Genomic DNA, 20,574 nt, shown 5'->3' on the forward strand with positions numbered 1-20,574 from the left:
TGTCTCTTGCACCCCATACTCACTGCAGATCACCCTCCTCTGCAGGGGCACTCACATGGATGCTAACAGGCAGGCAGCTTCTCCTCCATGCAGCTCTGACACACTCTGTGTACCTCTCAGCTGCAGATCACCCTCCTCTGCAGGGCACTCACATGGATGCTAATAGGCAGGCAGCTTCTCCTCCATGCAGCTCTGACACACTCTGTGCACCTCTCAACTGCAGCTCATCCCTCTGCGGGGATGATGTCTCCTGTGCTCTGACACGTCACTCTGTGTACTCCCAGCCTCAGGATCTGACACTACAGCTACCATGCCTCTTGTAGCAGCCCTCACTCCAGGGCCTCTTCCATGCGCAGTGTCCCCCTCTCTCTTGGGTTCTCTATAGTGGCATGGAGTTCTCCCCCTCATCCAGTGCACACATTCCTTGCCCTGGCTCAGTCACCACGCTCAGACAGCCAGGCAATGCTGGGGGAGCCTGGGAGCTTCCACCCCACACTCTCCCAGGTCCCCAGCTACCATCTCTCCTCTTGTGTCTCCTCTCTGTCTCCTTTCCCCCTTGCTGACAGCCCCTCCTTCTTCTCCCTCAGTCTCACAGGCTGGGCTGGGTATCACCATGGTAACCTGTTTATGTAACTTTTCATAAACTATTAGCTTACCCTCTAGGTGACCCCTCCTGAATTCACTGAGCTGCAGGGTTTTACTAACACACCACTAGGGGGCGTTACATAAATGTGTGATGATTTCATCATGTTGTCCTTTATGTCTCACATCAAGTAATTCATTGTAATTGCTGGGATTATATATAACTCTATGGTAGAGAATTCTATTTTAAATAGTTTAAATAGTTTAAACTCTGTGCTGCTGGTGACCCTGGGTGACCCTGCTCCTTTCACTATATAACTCTCAGTCTGTGGCTTCCTGCTCCTCCATTCCCCTCCTCACATCATGTCACTGCCCCTGTTACATGCAGCCCTGTCCTCACTAACACATCACTCATCTCCTGATATACGCTGTGCTGCTGGGTGACCCTGCTCCGTTCACTATATAACTCTCAGTCTGTGACTTCCTGCTGCCTCCATTCCCCTCCTCACATCATGTCACTGCCCCTGTCACATGCAGCCCTGTCCTCACTAACACATCACTCATCTCCTGATATACTCTGTGCTGCTGGGGGACCCTGCTCCTTCCACTATATAACTCTCAGTCTGTGGCTTCCTGCTGCCTCCATTCCCCTCCTCACATCCTGTCACTGCCCCTGTCACATGCAGCCCTGTCATCACTAACACATCACTCATCCTGATATACTCTGTGCTGCTGGGGACCCTGCTCCTTCCAATATATAACTCTCAGTCTGTGGCTTCCTGCTGCCTCCATTCCCCTCCTCACATCATGTCACTGCCCTGTCACATACAGTCCTGTCCTCACTATCACATCACTCATCTCCTGCTAGACTCTGTGCTGCTGGGGGACCCTGCTCCTTCCACTATATAACTCTCAGTCTGTGGCTTCCTGCTGCCTCCATTCCCCTCCTCACATCATGTCACTGCCCCTGTCACATACAGCCCTGTCCTCACTAACACATCACTCATCTCCTGCTATACTCTGTGCTGCTGGAGGACCCTGCTCCTTCCACTATATAACTCTCAGTCTGTGGCTTCCTGCTGCCTCTATCCCCCTCCTCACATCATGTCACTGCCCCTGTCACATGCAGCCCTGTCCTCACTAACACATCACTCATCTCCTGATATACTCTGTGCTGCTGGGGACCCTGCTCCTTCCACTATATAACTCTCAGTCTGTGGCTTCCTGCTGCCTCCATTCCCCTCCTCACATCATGTCACTGCCCCTGTCACATGCAGCCCTGTCCTCACTAACACATCACTCATCTCCTGATATACTCTGTGCTGCTGGGGGACCCTGCTCCTTCCACTATATAACTCTCCCCAGGAAGCTCGTCCATGACTCCCACCTCAACCATCCCTCAATCGTGGTCTCAGTTATGTCAGACCCAGCATGTGGTATGTTCCTTTGCTGCCCTCCAGGAAATTGGAGACGAGTCTGCTAGATAGCAGAAGTGCCAGGAGTAGGCTATAACAATAATGTGCTGAAAGAATGCAGGTAGTCCAAAAACATGGCGGATACAGAAGGTCTCAGAGGGCTAACTGACTGACTCTACTAACTCCAGTAGAGCGTGTCACAGAAACGATGCCTATGGCCAAGACAGGAGAGGATAGCAATAATCCACAGGTCTGTAAAGGCAGCAGTTATAGAGTAATCCAAATAACAAGGCAAGGGTCAGTTCGAAACAAGACACAGAGCATAAGTCATAAGTGCAGACGCAGAAGCATGAGGAATGCTATCACCAGCAGAGAGGCTGGTCTTCCTGCCCTATATGGACCAGGGCATCCCGTGAGTGTACTCCTGGCAGGTCATTGGATGCAATGGAGTCATGCCTGGGCGACCCTGCATCTTGCTTTCCTAGAAACCCACCACCAGTGAAAACAGCGTTGACTCAGGAGAGCGCCTTATAGGTATGTATGCCACTGCCCTGCAGTACATGGGCAACGCCCTGGGAATTGACCCATATTCTGGGGACAGTCTATTTGAACATGTCCCATTCACTGGCATCTGAAGCAGACCAGTTTGTCCGACAGGGTGTCCCATCCAGTTGCTGCACCCTGGGGCTGCGAGGGACGGTATAGTATACGGCATGCGGTATAGTCACACATCAGACCCGCTGATCGACGGACCCCCGCTATTATTCACTTTATTTCTGGCAGTTGTACTTCGCCACACATCTTCTGGCAGGGCGCCATCTTCTCAGCTGTTCTGTGCATGCGCGAACTGGCAGTATTCCCATTCATTCCTTTCAGCCAATGGGACGCAAGGCTCCACTATTTAAATGCACCTCTTATTTGTGTTTGTTGTCAGATCTACAGGTCTCTTCTCCTGTGCAGACGTCCTGTACCCTGATCACTGCTACCTGTTCCTTAAGTCTCCAGCACATCGATCCGCAGATCATCACAGCCTCTGTCCAAAGAATCCAGTAACATCTTGTGCAGGGAGTATGGACGTAGTACCAGTGAAACAGGATCTTAAAGACATTTTCTTTTATTTGTACACAAATTGAGCTAAAGGCGGCATTGTCCCGGTTTTCAGACCAGTTCTCATCATCAAGAGGATCACCCAGATCCTGCTTCCAGAAGAGCAGTAGGAGAGGTCAGTTTGAAGTAAATAGTGGATATAAGACCCAGAGTTGATGCCTGGCGCAGGCGCAGTGACTCAGTGGTGGCGAGAGGGCGGGAAGCGAGGCGGGACTAACGGTAGAGTGGAGACTGCGAATTTGTAGGTATTGATAGAAGCATTGAATGGGTAAACCAGTTTTCACTTGTATGTCAGCAAACTGGGGGAATAAGGCATTACGAGTGATGTCATTTGAGAACCGGTTCCCTGGAGAGAGCCAGGTGGCGAACGAGGAGGAGAGCAGTCCAGGAGGGAAATCTGGGGAATTGAAGAGAAGGTCTACTGGGGAGGGGTGACAGAGGAACCATGGCATCGGGAGACCAAGTACCAGATAGACAGGAAGTGGGAGACTGTGGGGTGGTTCAAGGCATTTTTTGGGCGGTGTGCCCTTGGGAGCCACAGGAGGGAAGCAGGTGTGAGCACCCAGACTTTCAGCCTCGAGAGTAACCCAGACCCTGGCAGATGTAGGACCGTTCCAAAGTACACAATGAGCGAGTTGGGCAGACAGATCTCTTAAAATTTGGAATGCCCAAGCCCCCACTCCAGAAGACCTCTGGAGGATTGCCAGCACAGATAAATTTGGATGTTTCATTGGAGGAATTTAAAAACGTAGGGGGGTATTCGGATAGGGCTGGTTTGTGTAGTCTGTGGAGTATATTCATTTTGATTGCGTTAATGCGGCTAATCCAGGAGATAAATTGGTGGGACCAAATGGTCTGATTTTATTTTAGAGAGGGTGTGGGGGAAGTTAGCCTGAAAAAGATGGGAGAGGTTTTTGGTTAGGAAGACCCCTAAGTATTTTATTTTTTGGGGTTGCCAGGTGAATGGAAATGTGCAGCAGTTTGTCAGAGTGAGGGATGAAGAAGTCTAGGGTCTCCGGTTTAGTTGGATTGATCTTGTAGTCGGAGAAGTGTCCACAGGTGTCTAATTTGGAGAGAAAGGAAAGAGACAGGGTGGGATATGCTAATGAGAACATTGTCTGCATATAAGGCTATCTTGCTTTCTGTTGAACCAACTTGAGTGCCCGAGATGGATTGGTTAGCGCGTATTCTAGCCGCAAGTGGCTCAATAATAAGGGTGAATATTAGAGGAGAAAGGAGGCATCCCTGACGAGTGCCATTAGAGATTGTGGAAGATTTGGAGGTAAGACCATTGACAAGACCGTGGCAGATGTTAAGTTCGTTTAGTCGCTATTCAATGAAAATTGTCCACTTTGAATTTTGTGGTTCCAATACACAAAGTGATTTAATAGCAAGAGGCAAAGTGTAACAAATTAATAAAATAAGTACAGACGATTATATAGGCAGGCGCTCTGGATCCAGCATACAGTCATTCAATCCTGAAGTCTGTGGTCAAGAAGACTGTATGATAGTCACAGAGCTCAGTTTATATACAGTTGGTGTTACATTGAAAACAATAGAGATGATTTGGCATGTTTCCATTGGTTCAGGCTTCAGGTCAATCTGGTATAATGTAGGACATTGGTCAGTTCAAACGATGCCCTCCAAGGGTGGGGGTCAGCTCTCCAACAGCTGCAGCTGTATCTTCCCACCGAAAAGCTGATTCAAACTGGTCTATTTACATTACACACACAATATCATTCTGATCATTAATTCCTTATCATCCATAACTAACATATGCAAGGTGCGATCTCTTAGCTGATAGGAACGGATGTCTGAGGATAAATAGGGGATTAGAATAATACTAAACATGATATGTTTTCTGTATCCTGAACCTTAGATCTCAATAAAGTGCTTTTAACATTATTATATTTAACTATTAAATCTATTACATTTGATTATAAACGACATTGGAACTATTATAAGGTGAACTATTTACAAGTGAAGGTGTAAGTGTAAATGTGTGTAGAAGTGTTTGCACGTGTTGTGGTTACATACGCCCTTCCACACCGTATCGCGCTACTCGCAAATCTTCAAAGACAATCAGATTGATGGATATTAATTTGAAACAACTTCATCCAATTATTTGACTTCGACACAGATGAAGTTTGGTAAAGAGTCGAAATGCCCGACGGTTAAAATGATTTTCTGCAGCTCGACCAATGGAGGGTAAGTGACGTTTTTCTCTCCAGCAACATCGGGTTTCACTTTCTGGCCACTTCTATAATGATCATACCAACTCCCGGAAACAAGAGAGGGGGCGTGACTGGAGGGCGGGAGGGGGCGGGACGAGGCCAATCGCGTCATTTTGGCCCCGCTTCCCGCGAAACCGTAATTCACGGCGCGGGGGCCGGGGCCAAAATGACGCGATTGGCTTCACCCCGCCCCCTCCCACCCTCCAAAATGGCGTGATTCTCGGTGAGATTGGGATGCAGGAAAAATGCCAGCTCGCCTTTCCTGGAGAGTTAGTAAGTATGATAATGATCTTAGTGTCTCTGCTGTCCCATAAAGACAGAAAACTGCAGCACTTTGTGAGTTCACCTTGCAAACCGCAGCGCAACTACCTAAAGATTCAATCCGTGATCCCTCCAACAACACAGACACACTGCTATGGTCACTGCATAGGCCACAGGCACTGAAGGGAGCTTGTTCCTATTATGGAGCAACACTCCAGTCACCACACACAAAATGACATAAAAATTAATATATATATCATGTGAGATGCAAAATGCTAGTAATAGTAGTAATAATAATAATAATAATAATAATAATAATAATAATAATAATGATAATAATAATAGTAGTAGTAATAATAGTAATAATGGTAACAGTAATAATAATATATTGGGGGATCGCTGATCAGAATTCTGGGTTATTGATCCTCAGTCCCTCGGTCCTATGTCCTGTATTCTGCGCTCTGACCTACAGATGGCGCTATGTCGGCTCTCGGCATGCTGACGTCACACGGTTTCTGCGCAGGCGCATACTGCTGAAACTGATACCGGACGATTAAGGAGCCAGCTGTTCAGTGACGTATTCTCCTGGTTACCATGGAGACGGCGACATCAGTGCGCGCGTCAGAGGTCTCTGTCACCTGGCAACGGGGCGGAGTCCGGGAGGCTCCCGCGTCATCATGACGTCAATAGGGCGGAGCTATGGAGGAATTGGGCGGAGTTATGGAGCAGGGAGTCTGAGAAACATGTGTGAGAGAGAGACAGAGATGTAACACCCGGACACCCGACATCACCCGAGTAACACCCGACATACAGGTGAGACACCCGCAGCGTCCCCCGGGCCACCGACACCCGCTGTGCAGCCCCAGACTGCCCCATCACCCCCCTCTGCTCCATCACCCCCCTCTGCCCCATCACCCCCCTCTGCCCATCATCACCCTCTGCCCCATCACCACCCTCTGCCCCATCACCCCCCTCTGCCCCATCACCCCCCTCTGCCCCATCATCACCCTCTGCCCCATCATCACCCTCTGCCCCATCATCACCCTCTGCCCCATCACCCCCCCTCTGCCCCATCACCCCCCTCTGCCCCATCACCCCCCTCTGCCCCATCATCCCCCTCTGCTCCATCATCCCCCTCTGCCCCATCATCCCCCTCTGCCCCATCACCCCCCTCTGCCCCATCACCCCCCTCTGCCCCATCACCCCCCTCTGCCCCATCACCCCCCTCTGCCCCATCACCCCCCTCTGCCCCATCATCCCCCCTCTGCCCCATCACCCCCCTCTGCCCCATCATCACCCTCTGCCCCATCATCACCCTCTGCCCCATCATCACCCTCTGCCCCATCATCACCCTCTGCCCCATCACCCCCCTCTGCCCCATCACCCCCCTCTGCCCCATCACCCCCCCTCTGCCCCATCATCCCCCTCTGCTCCATCATCACCCTCTGCCCCCATCATCCCCCTCTGCCCCATCATCCCCCTCTGCCCCATCACCCCCCTCTGCCCCATCACCCCCCTCTGCCCCATCACCCCCCTCTGCCCCATCACCCCCCTCTGCCCCATCACCCCCCTCTGCCCCATCATCCCCCTCTGCTCCATCATCACCCTCTGCCCCATCATCCCCCTCTGCCCCATCACCCCCCTCTGCCCCCATCACCCCCCTCTGCCCCATCACCCCCCTCTGCCCCATCACCCCCCCTCTGCCCCATCACCCCCCTCTGCCCCATCATCCCCCCTCTGCCCCATCATCAACCCTCTGCCCCATCACCCCCCTCTGCCCCATCACCCCCCTCTGCCCCATCATCACCCTCTGCCCCATCACCACCCTCTGCCCCATCACCACCCTCTGCCCCATCACCCCCCTCTGCCCCATCACCCCCCTCTGCCCCATCATCCCCCTCTGCCCCATCACCCCCCTCTGCCCCATCACCACCCTCTGCCCCATCACCCCCCCTCTGCCCCCATCACCCCCCTCTGCCCCCATCACCCCCCCTCTGCCCCATCACCCCCCTCTGCCCCATCATCCCCCTCTGCCCCATCATCCCCCTCTGCCCCATCACCCCCCTCTGCCCCATCACCCCCCTCTGCCCCATCATCACCCTCTGCCCCATCACCACCCCTCTGCCCCATCACCACCCTCTGCCCCATCACCCCCCTCTGCCCCATCACCCCCCTCTGCCCCATCATCCCCCTCTGCCCCATCATCCCCCTCTGCCCCATCATCCCCCTCTGCCCATCACCCCCCTCTGCCCCATCATCACCCTCTGCCCCATCACCCCCTCTGCCCCATCACCCCCCTCTGCCCCATCATCACCCTCTGCCCCATCATCACCCTCTGCCCCATCATCACCCTCTGCCCCATCACCCCCCTCTGCCCCATCACCACCCTCTGCCCCATCACCACCCTCTGCCCCATCACCCCCCCTCTGCCCCATCACCCCCCTCTGCCCCATCACCCCCCTCTGCCCCATCACCCCCCCTCTGCCCATCACCCCCCTCTGCCCCATCACCACCCTCTGCCCCCATCACCACCCCTCTGCCCCATCACCACCCTCTGCCCCATCATCCCCCTCTGCCCCATCACCCCCCTCTGCTCCATCACCCCCCTCTGCCCCATCACCCCCCTCTGCTCCATCACCCCCCTCTGCCCCATCATCCCCCTCTGCCCCATCATCCCCCTCTGCCCCATCATCCCCCTCTGCCCCATCACCCCCCTCTGCCCCCCCATCACCCCCCTCTGCTCCATCACCCCCCTCTGCCCCATCATCACCCTCTGCTCCATCACCCCCCTCTGCCCCATCACCCCCCCTCTGCCCCATCACCCCCCTCTGCTCCATCACCCCCCTCTGCCCCATCATCCCCCTCTGCCCCATCATCCCCCTCTGCCCCATCACCCCCCTCTGCCCCATCACCCCCCTCTGCTCCATCACCCCCCCTCTGCTCCATCACCCCCCTCTGCCCCATCACCCCCCTCTGCCCCATCATCACCCTCTGCTCCATCACCCCCCCTCTGCCCCATCATCACCCTCTGCCCCATCACCCCCCTCTGCTCCATCACCCCCCTCTGCTCCATCACCCCCCTCTGCTCCATCACCCCCCTCTGCTCAATCACTGCTCCATCACCCCCCTCTGCTCCATCACCCCCCTCTGCTCCATCACCCCCCTCTGCTCCATCACCCCCCTCTGCTCCATCACCCCCCTCTGCTCCATCACCCCCCCTCTGCTCCATCACCCCCCTCTGCTCCATCACCCCCCTCTGCTCCATCACCCCCCTCTGCTCCATCACCCCCCTCTGCTCCATCACCCCCCTCTGCCCCATCACCCCCCTCTGCCCCATCACCCCCCTCTGCCCCATCATCACCCTCTGCCCCATCACCCCCCTCTGCCCCATCACCCCCCTCTGCCCCATCACCCCCCTCTGCCCCATCACCCCCCTCTGCCCCATCACCCCCCTCTGCCCCATCACCCCCCTCTGCCCATCAGCACCCTCTGCCCCATCAGCACCCTCTGCCCCATCATCACCCTCTGCCCCATCATCACCCTCTGCCCCATCATCACCCTCTGCCCCATCACCACCCTCTGCCCCATCACCACCCTCTGCCCCATCACCCCCCTCTGCCCCATCACCCCCCTCTGCCCCATCACCCCCCTCTGCCCCATCACCCCCCTCTGCCCCATCACCCCCCTCTGCCCCATCACCACCCTCTGCCCCATCACCACCCTCTGCCCCATCACCACCCCTCTGCCCCATCACCACCCTCTGCCCCATCACCACCCTCTGCCCCATCATCCCCCTCTGCCCCATCACCCCCCTCTGCTCCATCACCCCCCTCTGCCCCATCATCACCCTCTGCCCCATCATCACCCTCTGCCCCATCATCACCCTCTGCCCCATCATCCCCCTCTGCCCATCACCCCCCTTTGCCCCATCACCCCCCTCTGCTCCATCACCCCCCTCTGCCCCATCACCCCCCTCTGCTCCATCACCCCCCTCTGCCCATCACCCCCCCTCTGCTCCATCACCCCCCTCTGCCCCATCATCCCCCTCTGCCCCATCACCCCCCCTCTGCCCCATCACCCCCCTCTGCCCCATCACCCCCCTCTGCCCCATCACCCCCCTCTGCCCCATCACCCCCCCTCTGCCCCATCATCACCCTCTGCTCCATCACCCCCCTCTGCCCCATCATCACCCTCTGCCCCATCACCTTCCCCCCTCTGCTCCATCACCCCCCTCTGCTCCATCACCCCCCTCTGCTCCATCACCCCCCTCTGCTCCATCACCCCCCTCTGCTCCATCACCCCCCCTCTGCTCCATCACCCCCCTCTGCTCCATCACCCCCCCTCTGCTCCATCACCCCCCTCTGCTCCATCACCCCCCTCTGCTCCATCACCCCCCTCTGCTCCATCACCCCCCTCTGCTCCATCACCCCCCCTCTGCTCCATCACCCCCCCTCTGCTCCATCACCCCCCCTCTGCTCCATCACCCCCTCTGCTCCATCACCCCCCCTCTGCTCCATCACCCCCCCTCTGCCCCATCACCACCCTCTGCCCCATCACCCCCCTCTGCCCATCACCCCCCTCTGCCCCATCACCACCCTCTGCCCCATCATCACCCTCTGCCCCATCACCCCCCCTCTGCCCCATCACCCCCCCTCTGCCCCATCATCCCCCCTCTGCCCCATCACGCCCCCTCTGCCCCATCACCCCCCTCTGCCCCCATCACCCCCCCTCTGCCCCATCACCCCCCCTCTGCCCCATCACCACCCTCTGCCCCATCACCCCCCTCTGCCCCATCACCCCCCTCTGCCCCATCACCCCCCTCTGCCCCATCACCCCCCTCTGCCCCATCACCACCCTCTGCCCCATCACCACCCTCTGCCCCATCACCCCCCTCTGCCCCATCACCCCCCTCTGCCCCATCATCCCCCTCTGCCCCATCATCCCCCCTCTGCCCCATCATCCCCCTCTGCCCCATCACCCCCCTCTGCCCCATCACCCCCCTCTGCCCCATCACCCCCCTCTGCCCCATCACCCCCCCTCTGCCCCATCACCACCCTCTGCCCCATCACCCCCCCTCTGCCCCATCACCACCCTCTGCCCCATCACCCCCCCTCTGCCCCATCACCCCCCTCTGCCCCCATCACCCCCCTCCTGCCCCATCACCCCCCTCTGCCCCATCACCCCCCTCTGCCCCATCACCCCCCTCTGCCCCATCACCCCCCTCTGCCCCATCACCCCCCTCTGCCCCATCACCCCCCTCTGCCCCATCACCCCCCTCTGCCCCATCACCCCCCTCTGCCCTCCATCACCCCCCTCTGCCTCCATCACTCTGCCATCCCCCCTCTGCCCCATCATCACCCTCTGCCCCATCACCCCCCTCTGCCCCATCACCCCCCTCTGCCCCATCACCCCCCCTCTGCCCCATCACTCCCCCTCTGCCCCATCACCCCCCTCTGCCCCATCACCCCCCCCTCTGCCCCATCACCCCCCTCTGCTCCATCACCCCCCTCTGCTCCATCACCCCCCTCTGCTCCCATCACCACCCTCTGCCCCATCACTCCCCCTCTGCTCCATCACCCCCCTCTGCTCCATCACCCCCCTCTGCCTCCATCATCCCCCTCTGCTCCATCAACCCCCTCTGCCTCCCATCACCCCCCTCTGCCCCATCACCCCCTCTCTGCTCCATCACCCCCCTCTGCTCCATCACCCCCCTCTGCCTCCATCACCCCCCTCTGCCCCATCACCCCCCTCTGCCCCATCACCCCCCTCTGCTCCATCATCACCCTCTGCCTCCATCACCCCCCTCTGCTCCCATCACCCCCCTCTGCTCCATCACCCCCCTCTGCTCCATCACCCCCCCTCTGCTCCATCACCCCCCTCTGCTCCATCACCCCCCTCTGCTCCATCACCCCCCTCTGCTCCATCACCCCCCTCTGCTCCATCACCCCCCTCTGCTCCATCACCCCCCTCTGCTCCATCACCCCCCCTCTGCTCCATCACCCACCTCTGCTCCATCACCCCCCTCTGCTCCATCACCCCCCTCTGCTCCATCACCCCCCTCTGCTCCATCACCCCCCTCTGCTCCATCACCCCCCTCTGCTCCATCACCCCCCTCTGCTCCATCACCCCCCTCTGCTCCATCACCCCCCTCTGCTCCATCACCCCCCTCTGCTCCATCACCCCCTCTGCTCCATCACCCCCCTCTGCTCCATCACCCCCCCTCTGCTCCATCACCCCCCTCTGCTCCATCACCCCCCTCTGCCCATCACCCCCTCTGCCCATCACCCCCCTCTGCTCCATCACCCCCCTCTGCTCCATCACCCCCCCTCTGCCCCATCACCCCCCTCTGCCCCATCACCACCCTCTGCCCCATCATCACCCTCTGCCCCATCACCCCCCTCTGCCCCATCATCCCCCTCTGCCCCATCACCCCCCTCTGCCCCATCACCCCCTCTGCCCCATCACCCCCCTCTGCCCCATCACCACCCTCTGCCCCATCATCACCCTCTGCCCCATCATCACCCTCTGCTCCATCACCCCCCTCTGCCCCATCACCCCCCTCTGCCCCATCACCCCCCTCTGCCCCATCACCCCCTCTGCCCCATCATCACCCCTCTGCCCCCATCACCCCCCTCTGCCCCATCACCACCCTCTGCCCCATCACCCCCCTCTGCTCCATCACCCCCAATCACCCTCTGCCCCATCATCCCCCTCTGCCCCATCATCACCCTCTGCCCCATCACCCCCCTCTGCCCCATCACCCCCCTCTGCCCCATCACCCCCCTCTGCCCCATCACCCCCCTCTGCCCCATCACCCCCCTCTGCCCCATCACCCCCCTCTGCCCCATCACCCCCCTCTGCCCCATCACCCCCCTCTGCCCCATCACCCCCCTCTGCCCCATCACCCCCCTCTGCCCCATCATCACCCCCCTCTGCCCCATCATCACCCCCCTCTGCTCCATCACCCCCCTCTGCCCCATCATCACCCTCTGCCCCATCATCACCCTCTGCCCCATCACCCCCCTCTGCTCCATCACCCCCCTCTGCTCCATCACCCCCCTCTGCCCCATCATCACCCTCTGCCCCATCACCCCCCTCTGCCCCATCATCACCCCACTCTGCCCCATCATCACCCCACTCTGCCCCATCATCACCCCACTCTGCCCCATCATCACCCCACTCTGCCCCATCATCACCCCCCTCTGCTCCATCACCCCCCTCTGCCCCATCACCCCCCTCTGCCCCATCACCCCCCTCTGCCCCATCACCCCCCTCTGCCCCATCATCACCCTCTGCCCCATCACCCCCCTCTGCCCCATCATCACCCTCTGCCCCATCATCCCCCTCTGCCCCATCATCCCCCTCTGCCCCATCATCCCCCTCTGCCCCATCATCCCCCTCTGCCCCATCACCACCCTCTGCCCCATCATCCCCCTCTGCCCCATCATCCCCCTCTGCCCCATCATCCCCCTCTGCCCCATCACTGACTCCAGCATCTCCCTCTTACAATTACTGCCCCAATCACCCCCCTCTGCCCCATCATCACCCTCTGCCCCATCATCACCCTCTGCCCCATCATCACCCTCTGCCCCATCACCCCCCCTCTGCCCCATCACTGACTCCAGCATCTCCCTCTTACAATTACTGCCCCAATCACCTTTCTCTGCCCCATCATCACCCTCTGCCCCATTGCTACCCCACTACTACCCCTCTGCCCCACTACTACCCCTCTGCCCCACTACTACCCCTCTGCCCCACTACTACCCCTCTGCCCCACTACTACCCCTCTGCCCCACTACTACCCCTCTGCCCCACTACTACCCCTCTGCCCCACTACTACCCCTCTGCCCCACTACTACTCCTCTGCCCCATTGCTACCCCACTACTACCCCTCTGCCCCACTACTACCCCTCTGCCCCACTACTACCCCTCTGCCCCATTACTACCCCTCTTCCCCATTACTACCCCTCTTCCCCATTACTACCTCTCTGCCCCACTACTACCTCTCTGCCCCACTACTACCTCTCTGCCCCACTACTACTCCTCTGCCCCATTGCTACCCCACTACTACCCCTCTGCCCCACTACTACCCCTCTGCCCCATTACTACCCCTCTTCCCCATTACTACCCCTCTTCCCCATTACTACCCCTCTGCCCCACTACTACCTCTCTGCCCCACTACTACCCCTCTGCCCCACTACTGGCCACCTCACTCTCCCTCTTCCCCATCTCTGCCCCCTCTTCTCCGTCACACTCCCTCTTCCCCCATTACTGTCCCCAGAATGCCCAGTTACTGCCCTTTCATCGCCTTCTTTTTCGGTTACAGGATGGTCGTATTGAGAGACAGCTGTGGTTCGGGCAGCGCCCCCCGCAGGCCACTTAGGGTTGGGTTTTATGACATTGAAGGGACTCTTGGAAAAGGAAATTTTGCAGTGGTGAAACTGGCCCGACACAGGGTGACCAACACCCAGGTAACAGAGGGCGGAGTTGTCCTGAGTGGGTGGAGGTGATGCAGCTCAGTGGGTCTCATTCTGGTCTTCTGTCACTCAGGTCGCCATTAAGATTATCGATAAAACACGTCTGGATCGCGCAAATCTGGAGAAGGTTTATAGAGAGGTTCAGATCATGAAACGTCTGCGCCATCCTCACGTTATCCGTCTCTATCAGGTGAGTGTGTCCCACAGCAGCATCACCTCACTGGCTGGCAATCCCCATGCTCTGCCCCTCACAGTGCCACCCGCAGCCTGGCATTCACTATGCTCTGCCCCTCACAGTGCCCCCCGGTAGCCTGGCATTCACTATGCTCTGCCCCTCACAGTGCCCCCCGGTAGCCTGGCATTCACTATGCTCTGCCCCTCACAGTGCCACCCGCAGCCTGGCATTCACTATGCTCTGCCCCTCACAGTGCCACCCGCAGCCTGGCATTCACCATGCTCTGCCCCTCACAGTGCCACCCGCAGCCTGGCATTCACTATGCTCTGCCCCTCACAGTGCCCCCCGGTAGCCTGGCATTCACTATGCTCTGCCCCTCACAGTGCCCCCCGGTAGCCTGGCATTCACTATGCTCTGCCCCTCACAGTGCCACCCGCAGCCTGGCATTCACTATGCTCTGCCCCTCACAGTGCCCCCCGGTAGCCTGGCATTCACTATGCTCTGCCCCTTACAGTGCCCCCCGCAGCCTGGCATTCACCATGCTCTGACATGTTTGGATTTTATATTTCTTTTCCAGGTGATGGAGACCAGAGACATGATCTACATCGTCACAGAATATGCCAAAAATGGAGAGTTATTTGGTGAGTTGAAGAATTTAATATTTTCTATGTGAGCTGTTGCCATTTCAGTGGCGGGTTATGCAGATGAAGGGAGGGGCCAGCGGCGGGTTATGCAGATGAGGGGAGGGGCCAGTGGCGGGTTATGCAGATGAAGGGAGGGGCCAGCGGCGGGTTATGCAGATGAAAGGAGGGGCCAGCGGCGGGTTATGCAGATGAAGGGAGGGGCCAGTGGCGGGTTATGCAGATGAAGGGAGGGGCCAGCGGCGGGTTATGCAGATGAAAGGAGGGGCCAGCGGCGGGTTATGCAGATGAGGGGAGGGGCCAGCGGCGGGTTATGCATATGAGGGGAGGGGCCAGTGGTGGGTTATCCAGATTATAAAGCCCCAGCTATTTAGTGCAGGACCGTTACCCTCTGACCAGGCTCCTGGACATGACCATCCCTTCCTACTCTGACAATTCTCAATTTTTTGCAGATTACATGACTGTGCGCGGCCGCCTGTCTGAGGAGGAGGCTCGGGATAAGTTCCTGCAGATCCTGTCTGCTGTGGTGTATTGTCACTCACAGAATATCGTCCATCGCGACCTCAAGACAGAAAATCTGCTACTGGACGAAAATATGGACATCAAACTGGCGGGTGAGCTGAAACAGAGCCCAGGGGAAAGATGGTGTAACTGAGAGGGTGAGAGGGTACTGAGAGCCCAGACAAGAGATGGTATAACTGGGAGGTGAGAGGGCACTGAGATCCGAGGGGAGAGATGGTGTGACTGGGAGGTGAGAGGGCACTGAGATCCGAGGGGAGAGATGGTGTGACTGGGAGGGCACTGAGAGCCCAAGGGGCAGATGGTGTAACTGGGAGAGTGAGAGGAAACTGAGAGCCCAGGGTAGAGATGGTGTAACTGGGAGGGCACTGAGAGCCCAGTGGAGAGATGGTGTAACTGAGAGCCCAGGGGAGAGATGTGTAACTGGGAGGGTGGTCGTAACCCATTTTCTTATTTTGTTGACAGATTTTGGATTTGGTAATTTTTATATGGAAGGACGACCCCTGAATACTTGGTGTGGAAGCCCCCCATATGCTGCTCCAGAAGTTTTCCAAGGGCAGGAGTATGAGGGTCCGCTTCTAGACGTCTGGGTGAGTAGACAAACTGCCTCTATACTGTTATTTCCATATAATATGATAGTGACCATATTGGTGACGAGGCTTCATGTTCCTCACCTTTATACAGGGTACAGAACTGTTATTGTACATTATACATACAGATAGTGTTATAATGTCCAGCAGCGCAGTTACCCTGTTACATTATATATGGTGTCTGTAGGATCTGTCTTACGGTAGATCTCCTGTCTCCATGTAGAGTTTGGGAGTTGTTTTGTACGTCTTGCTATGCGGTTCATTTCCCTTTGATGGACCAAACTTGCCCACCCTGCGACAGAGGGTCCTTGAAGGACGATTCCGAATCCCGTACTACATGTCACAAGGTAAGGCTACTATATGGTGATATCGGTGAGGATGGTAGAACACCCCCCCCCCCCCCCCCCCTCGTTCTTTCCATGTCGGACACTGGCTGCCCCTCCCCCCACACACACCTCGTTCTCCCCCATGTCGGACACTGGCTGCCCCTCCCCCCACACGCACCTCGTTCTCCCCCATGTCTGACACTGGCTGCCCCTCCCCCCACACGCACCTCGTTCTCCCCCATGTCTGACACTGGCTGCCCCTCCCCCCACACGCACCTCGTTCTCCCCCATGTCTGACACTGGCTGCCCCTCCCCCCACACGCACCTCGTTCTCCCCCATGTCTGACACTGGCTGCCCCTCCCCCCACACGCACCTCGTTCTCCCCCATGTCTGACACTGGCTGTCTCTCTCCCCCCACACGCACCTCGTTCTCCCCCATGTCTGACACTGGCTGCCCCTCCCCCCACACGCACCTCGTTCTCCCCCATGTCTGACACTGGCTGTCTCTCTCCCCCCACACGCACCTCGTTCTCCCCCATGTCTGACACTGGCTGCCCCTCCCCCCACACGCACCTCGTTCTCCCCCATGTCTGACACTGGCTGCCCCTCCCCCCACACGCACCTCGTTCTCCCCCATGTCTGACACTGGCTGTCTCTCTCCCCCCACACGCACCTCGTTCTCCCCCATGTCTGACACTGGCTGCCCCTCCCCCCACACGCACCTCGTTCTCCCCCATGTCTGACACTGGCTGTCTCTCTCCCCCCACACGCACCTCGTTCTCCCCCATGTCTGACACTGGCTGTCTCTCTCCCCCCACACGCACCTCGTTCTCCCCCATGTCTGACACTGGCTGTCTCTCTCCCCCCACACGCACCTCGTTCTCCCCCATGTCTGACACTGGCTGTCTCTCTCCCCCCACACGCACCTCGTTCTCCCCCATGTCTGACACTGGCTGCCCCTCCCCCCACACGCACCTCGTTCTCCCCCATGTCTGACACTGGCTGTCTCTCTCCCCCCACACGCACCTCGTTCTCCCCCATGTCGGACACTGGCTGCCCCTCCCCCCACACGCACCTCGTTCTCCCCCATGTCTGACACTGGCTGTCTCTCTCCCCCAGACTGCGAGTCTCTGCTGCGCCGGATGTTGGCTGTGGACCCGGGTAAGCGGTTGAGCATTGCACAGATACGGCAGCACCGATGGTTTCAGGGTGTCACCTCTCGGCCTCCTTTGCACAATCCTCTTCCCACACCCAAACCCTGCCTGCAAGTTCTTGCCATCATGCAGAGTCTGGGCATTGATAGAGAGCGCTCCCTACAGGTGAGTAATGCATATTGCTTGGTATGTTCTATACAATGTATCAATGATGTCCTGGGGGGTCTTGGTACCACTTCTGCCAGTCTCTGACTATGAAATCATCTCTCTGATCCCAGGCTCTACAGAACGAGACATATGACCATTATGCTGCTATTTACTACCTCCTGCTGGAGAGACTGCAGGCGTCTCGTCCTGTCACTGCCCAATCTCCAGCACCCCTGGACTGCACAAAGGTGATAAGAGAGAGCAATAGTGTTTCTGTATACTGTATGTTACAGGTGTTACATATAGTGTGGGCGTAACGTGTATGTATTGTGTATGGCATTAATGTGTACAGTCAGTGCTGTATTTGACTGCCATGTGTAGTCAGGAGAATATAACACGTATGTAACTAGCGTGTGTACCCAGGTGAGGCTATCCTTGGTATAACTAACTGGAGTCCTTTCCTCCAGATCTCTCCGATCCTCTGTCAGCCGCAGGCTGCGCTGGCTGATTATGACTGCGAGCTCAGCGGTCCGCTACAGGTGAGCTGGTCCCTGCACATCTGGCTATGGGCAGAGGGGGTTGGTTATTGGGACAGGTCTGATCTCTGGTTATTGTTGTGTAGTTGCTGTTATATCTGGGGGAGCCGCCATCCGTGGGGGGGTCCGTATTCTCCCCTTCCTCCCTGCTGAGTGAGCCTCATGACACCATTCTGAAAGACCGACATGAGAGACTGACAGCACCAAGTAAGTGTCGTCCCTTCGTTCCCCCATCTCCCCGATCTCTTTTACCGATTCCGCTTTCATCCATCTGTCCTTTCTTACTTGCAGGTATTCCGGTCTCCTCCACGTCTTCTCCGTGTAACAGTCTGGAAAACTGCATTCACCCACCTCTGGGATCTACTAACCTGCGCTCAACGGCGCCACTCAGTGCTCAGTCTGCTACTCCGGTCCTACAGTGTCAGGGAATCACTGCACCAAACTGTCTGCTCCCCGTCACCTTCCAGGAGGGCCGGAGAGCGTCGGACACCTCCCTTACCCAAGGTATACCCCCCGGACATGTAGCGGAGACCCCCTAGTTTATGTGTTTGTGGGTAGCAGGGAATATGAAAGTACACTTATAACATGTAAGGATTGAGTTACACACATGTGCCATGTTACACGTTCCAGTTATGTTACAGAAGCTGAATCTCCTGTATACATACATGACCGTACACAGTTTATAATGCTAATTGTATATGTGTGTGATGAATATTACCTCCTGTCTGTGCAGGAACCAGCGCCCTTCGCCAGCTCAGGAGATCAGTCAGAGTCCGGGGGCTCCTGTGTCTCAGTAAGCTCCGATACCGTGGGATCGCTGCCCGTGGGCTGCGCTCAGCAGACAAGTCACAAGGATTATTACTGGATGTGTTACAGCAGCAGCGGTGAGTAAAGGAGGTACTATGGGGGTGTATTTCTGTTCTGTATAGATTATTAACAAGCGACATTTGAGTATGACGCCAGCAGCTCTCCTCTAGGTCTCTGATCCGTGTGTTCTCTCTTCAGGTTACTACAGATTTCCCTCTCCCCGCCGAGCACGCCGCCATCCGGCCCCCCGGTATATACACCAAATTGTTGTTACTTGAACCACAAGCTTCTCCCGGAATACTCCAACAGCATCACACAACCTCAGCTGGGGGCCCCAAAGGTCGTGCACTGTAGCGTGGTCTGTGGCCCTAACGCCGCCCAATGCGGCTCCTAAAGACCTAGGACAAGATCTTATGCCGGAAGTTTACCTCTTACCCGTTCATTGCCAGAGAGCCTTGCAATATATCACAAGCACAGAGGGCATCTCTGCTACTGGAGGGGTCTCTACAGCAATAATGTTTAAGCATAGAACAAACTTTATAATGTATTTGTACAGAGAGCTGGATGAAATTACTCCAATAATATTTATACTGGAATTGTACTGAGCCTGGAGAAATGTATTTATTATATACCACAGTTTATTCAGAGTATTGAAATTCATTGAGTTCTTGGCCTCTGGGCCCGCCTGTCGCCCCCCCCTCCTCTGTGGCCTCTGGGCCCGCCTGTCGCCCCCCTCCTCTGGGCCCGCCTGTCGCCCCCCCTCCTCTGTGGCCTCTGGGCCCGCCTGTCGCGCCCCTCCTCTGTGGCCTCTGGGCCCGCCTGTCGCCCCCTTCCTCTGTGGCCTCTGGGCCCGCCTGTCGCCCCCTTCCTCTGTGGCCTCTGGGCCCGCCTGTCGCGCCCCTCCTCTGTGGCCTCTGGGCCCGCCTGTCGCGCCCCTCCTCTGTGGCCTCTGGGCCCGCCTGTCGCGCCCCTCCTCTGTGGCCTCTGGGCCCGCCTGTCGCGCCCCTCCTCTGTGGCCTCTGGGCCCGCCTGTCGCGCCCCTCCTCTGTGGCCTCTGGGCCCGCCTGTCGCCCCCTTCCTCTGTGGCCTCTGGGCCCGCCTGTCGCCCCCCCTCCTCTGTGGCCTCTGGGCCCGCCTGTCGCCCCCCTCCTCTGTGGCCTCTGGGCCCGCCTGTCGCGCCCCTCCTCTGTGGCCTCTGGGCCCGCCTGTCGCGCCCCTCCTCTGTGGCCTCTGGGCCCGCCTGTCGCGCCCCTCCTCTGTGGCCTCTGGGCCCGCCTGTCGCGCCCCTCCTCTGTGGCCTCTGGGCCCGCCTGTCGCGCCCCTCCTCTGTGGCCTCTGGGCCCGCCTGTCGCGCCCCTCCTCTGTGGCCTCTGGGCCCGCCTGTCGCGCCCCTCCTCTGTGGCCTCTGGGCCCGCCTGTCGCGCCCCTCCTCTGTGGCCTCTGGGCCCGCCTGTCGCGCCCCTCCTCTGTGGCCTCTGGGCCCGCCTGTCGCGCCCCTCCTCTGTGGCCTCTGGGCCCGCCTGTCGCGCCCCTCCTCTGTGGCCTCTGGGCCCGCCTGTCGCGCCCCTCCTCTGTGGCCTCTGGGCCCGCCTGTCGCGCCCC

At 58.2% G+C, this 20,574-nt stretch overlaps 1 protein-coding gene across 1 annotated transcript; it reads left to right on the plus strand.

Annotated features, from left to right (window-relative positions):
• The first annotated feature begins 6,269 nt into the window (after positions 1-6,269).
• SIK1 (salt inducible kinase 1) lies at positions 6,270-19,573 on the plus strand. Its single transcript, XM_075197561.1, has 14 exons — positions 6,270-6,412; positions 13,926-14,070; positions 14,150-14,266; positions 14,829-14,892; positions 15,345-15,506; positions 15,877-16,001; positions 16,225-16,348; positions 17,448-17,647; positions 17,761-17,877; positions 18,097-18,168; positions 18,252-18,372; positions 18,457-18,669; positions 18,899-19,049; positions 19,171-19,573. Exons 2-14 carry the CDS (start codon positions 13,927-13,929, stop codon positions 19,364-19,366), a joined length of 1,806 nt encoding a protein of 601 aa, XP_075053662.1. The 5' UTR covers positions 6,270-6,412; position 13,926; the 3' UTR covers positions 19,367-19,573.
• The last annotated feature ends 1,001 nt before the right edge of the window (positions 19,574-20,574 follow it).

The sequence above is a fragment of the Mixophyes fleayi genome, chromosome 2 (assembly GCF_038048845.1).
Source record: "Mixophyes fleayi isolate aMixFle1 chromosome 2, aMixFle1.hap1, whole genome shotgun sequence".
In the NCBI taxonomy this organism is placed as follows: Eukaryota; Metazoa; Chordata; class Amphibia; order Anura; family Limnodynastidae; genus Mixophyes; species Mixophyes fleayi.

Excerpts from the sequence above, each read along its gene's own strand:
- SIK1 (XM_075197561.1), top strand. The coding sequence starts at position 13,927 with ATGGTCGTATTGAGAGACAGCTGTGGTTCGGGCAGCGCCCCCCGCAGG. Across the intron at positions 14,071-14,149 it reads ACAGGGTGACCAACACCCAG|GTCGCCATTAAGATTATCGA; the intron begins GTAACAGAGGGC and ends TCTGTCACTCAG. Across the intron at positions 14,893-15,344 it reads CAAAAATGGAGAGTTATTTG|ATTACATGACTGTGCGCGGC; the intron begins GTGAGTTGAAGA and ends AATTTTTTGCAG.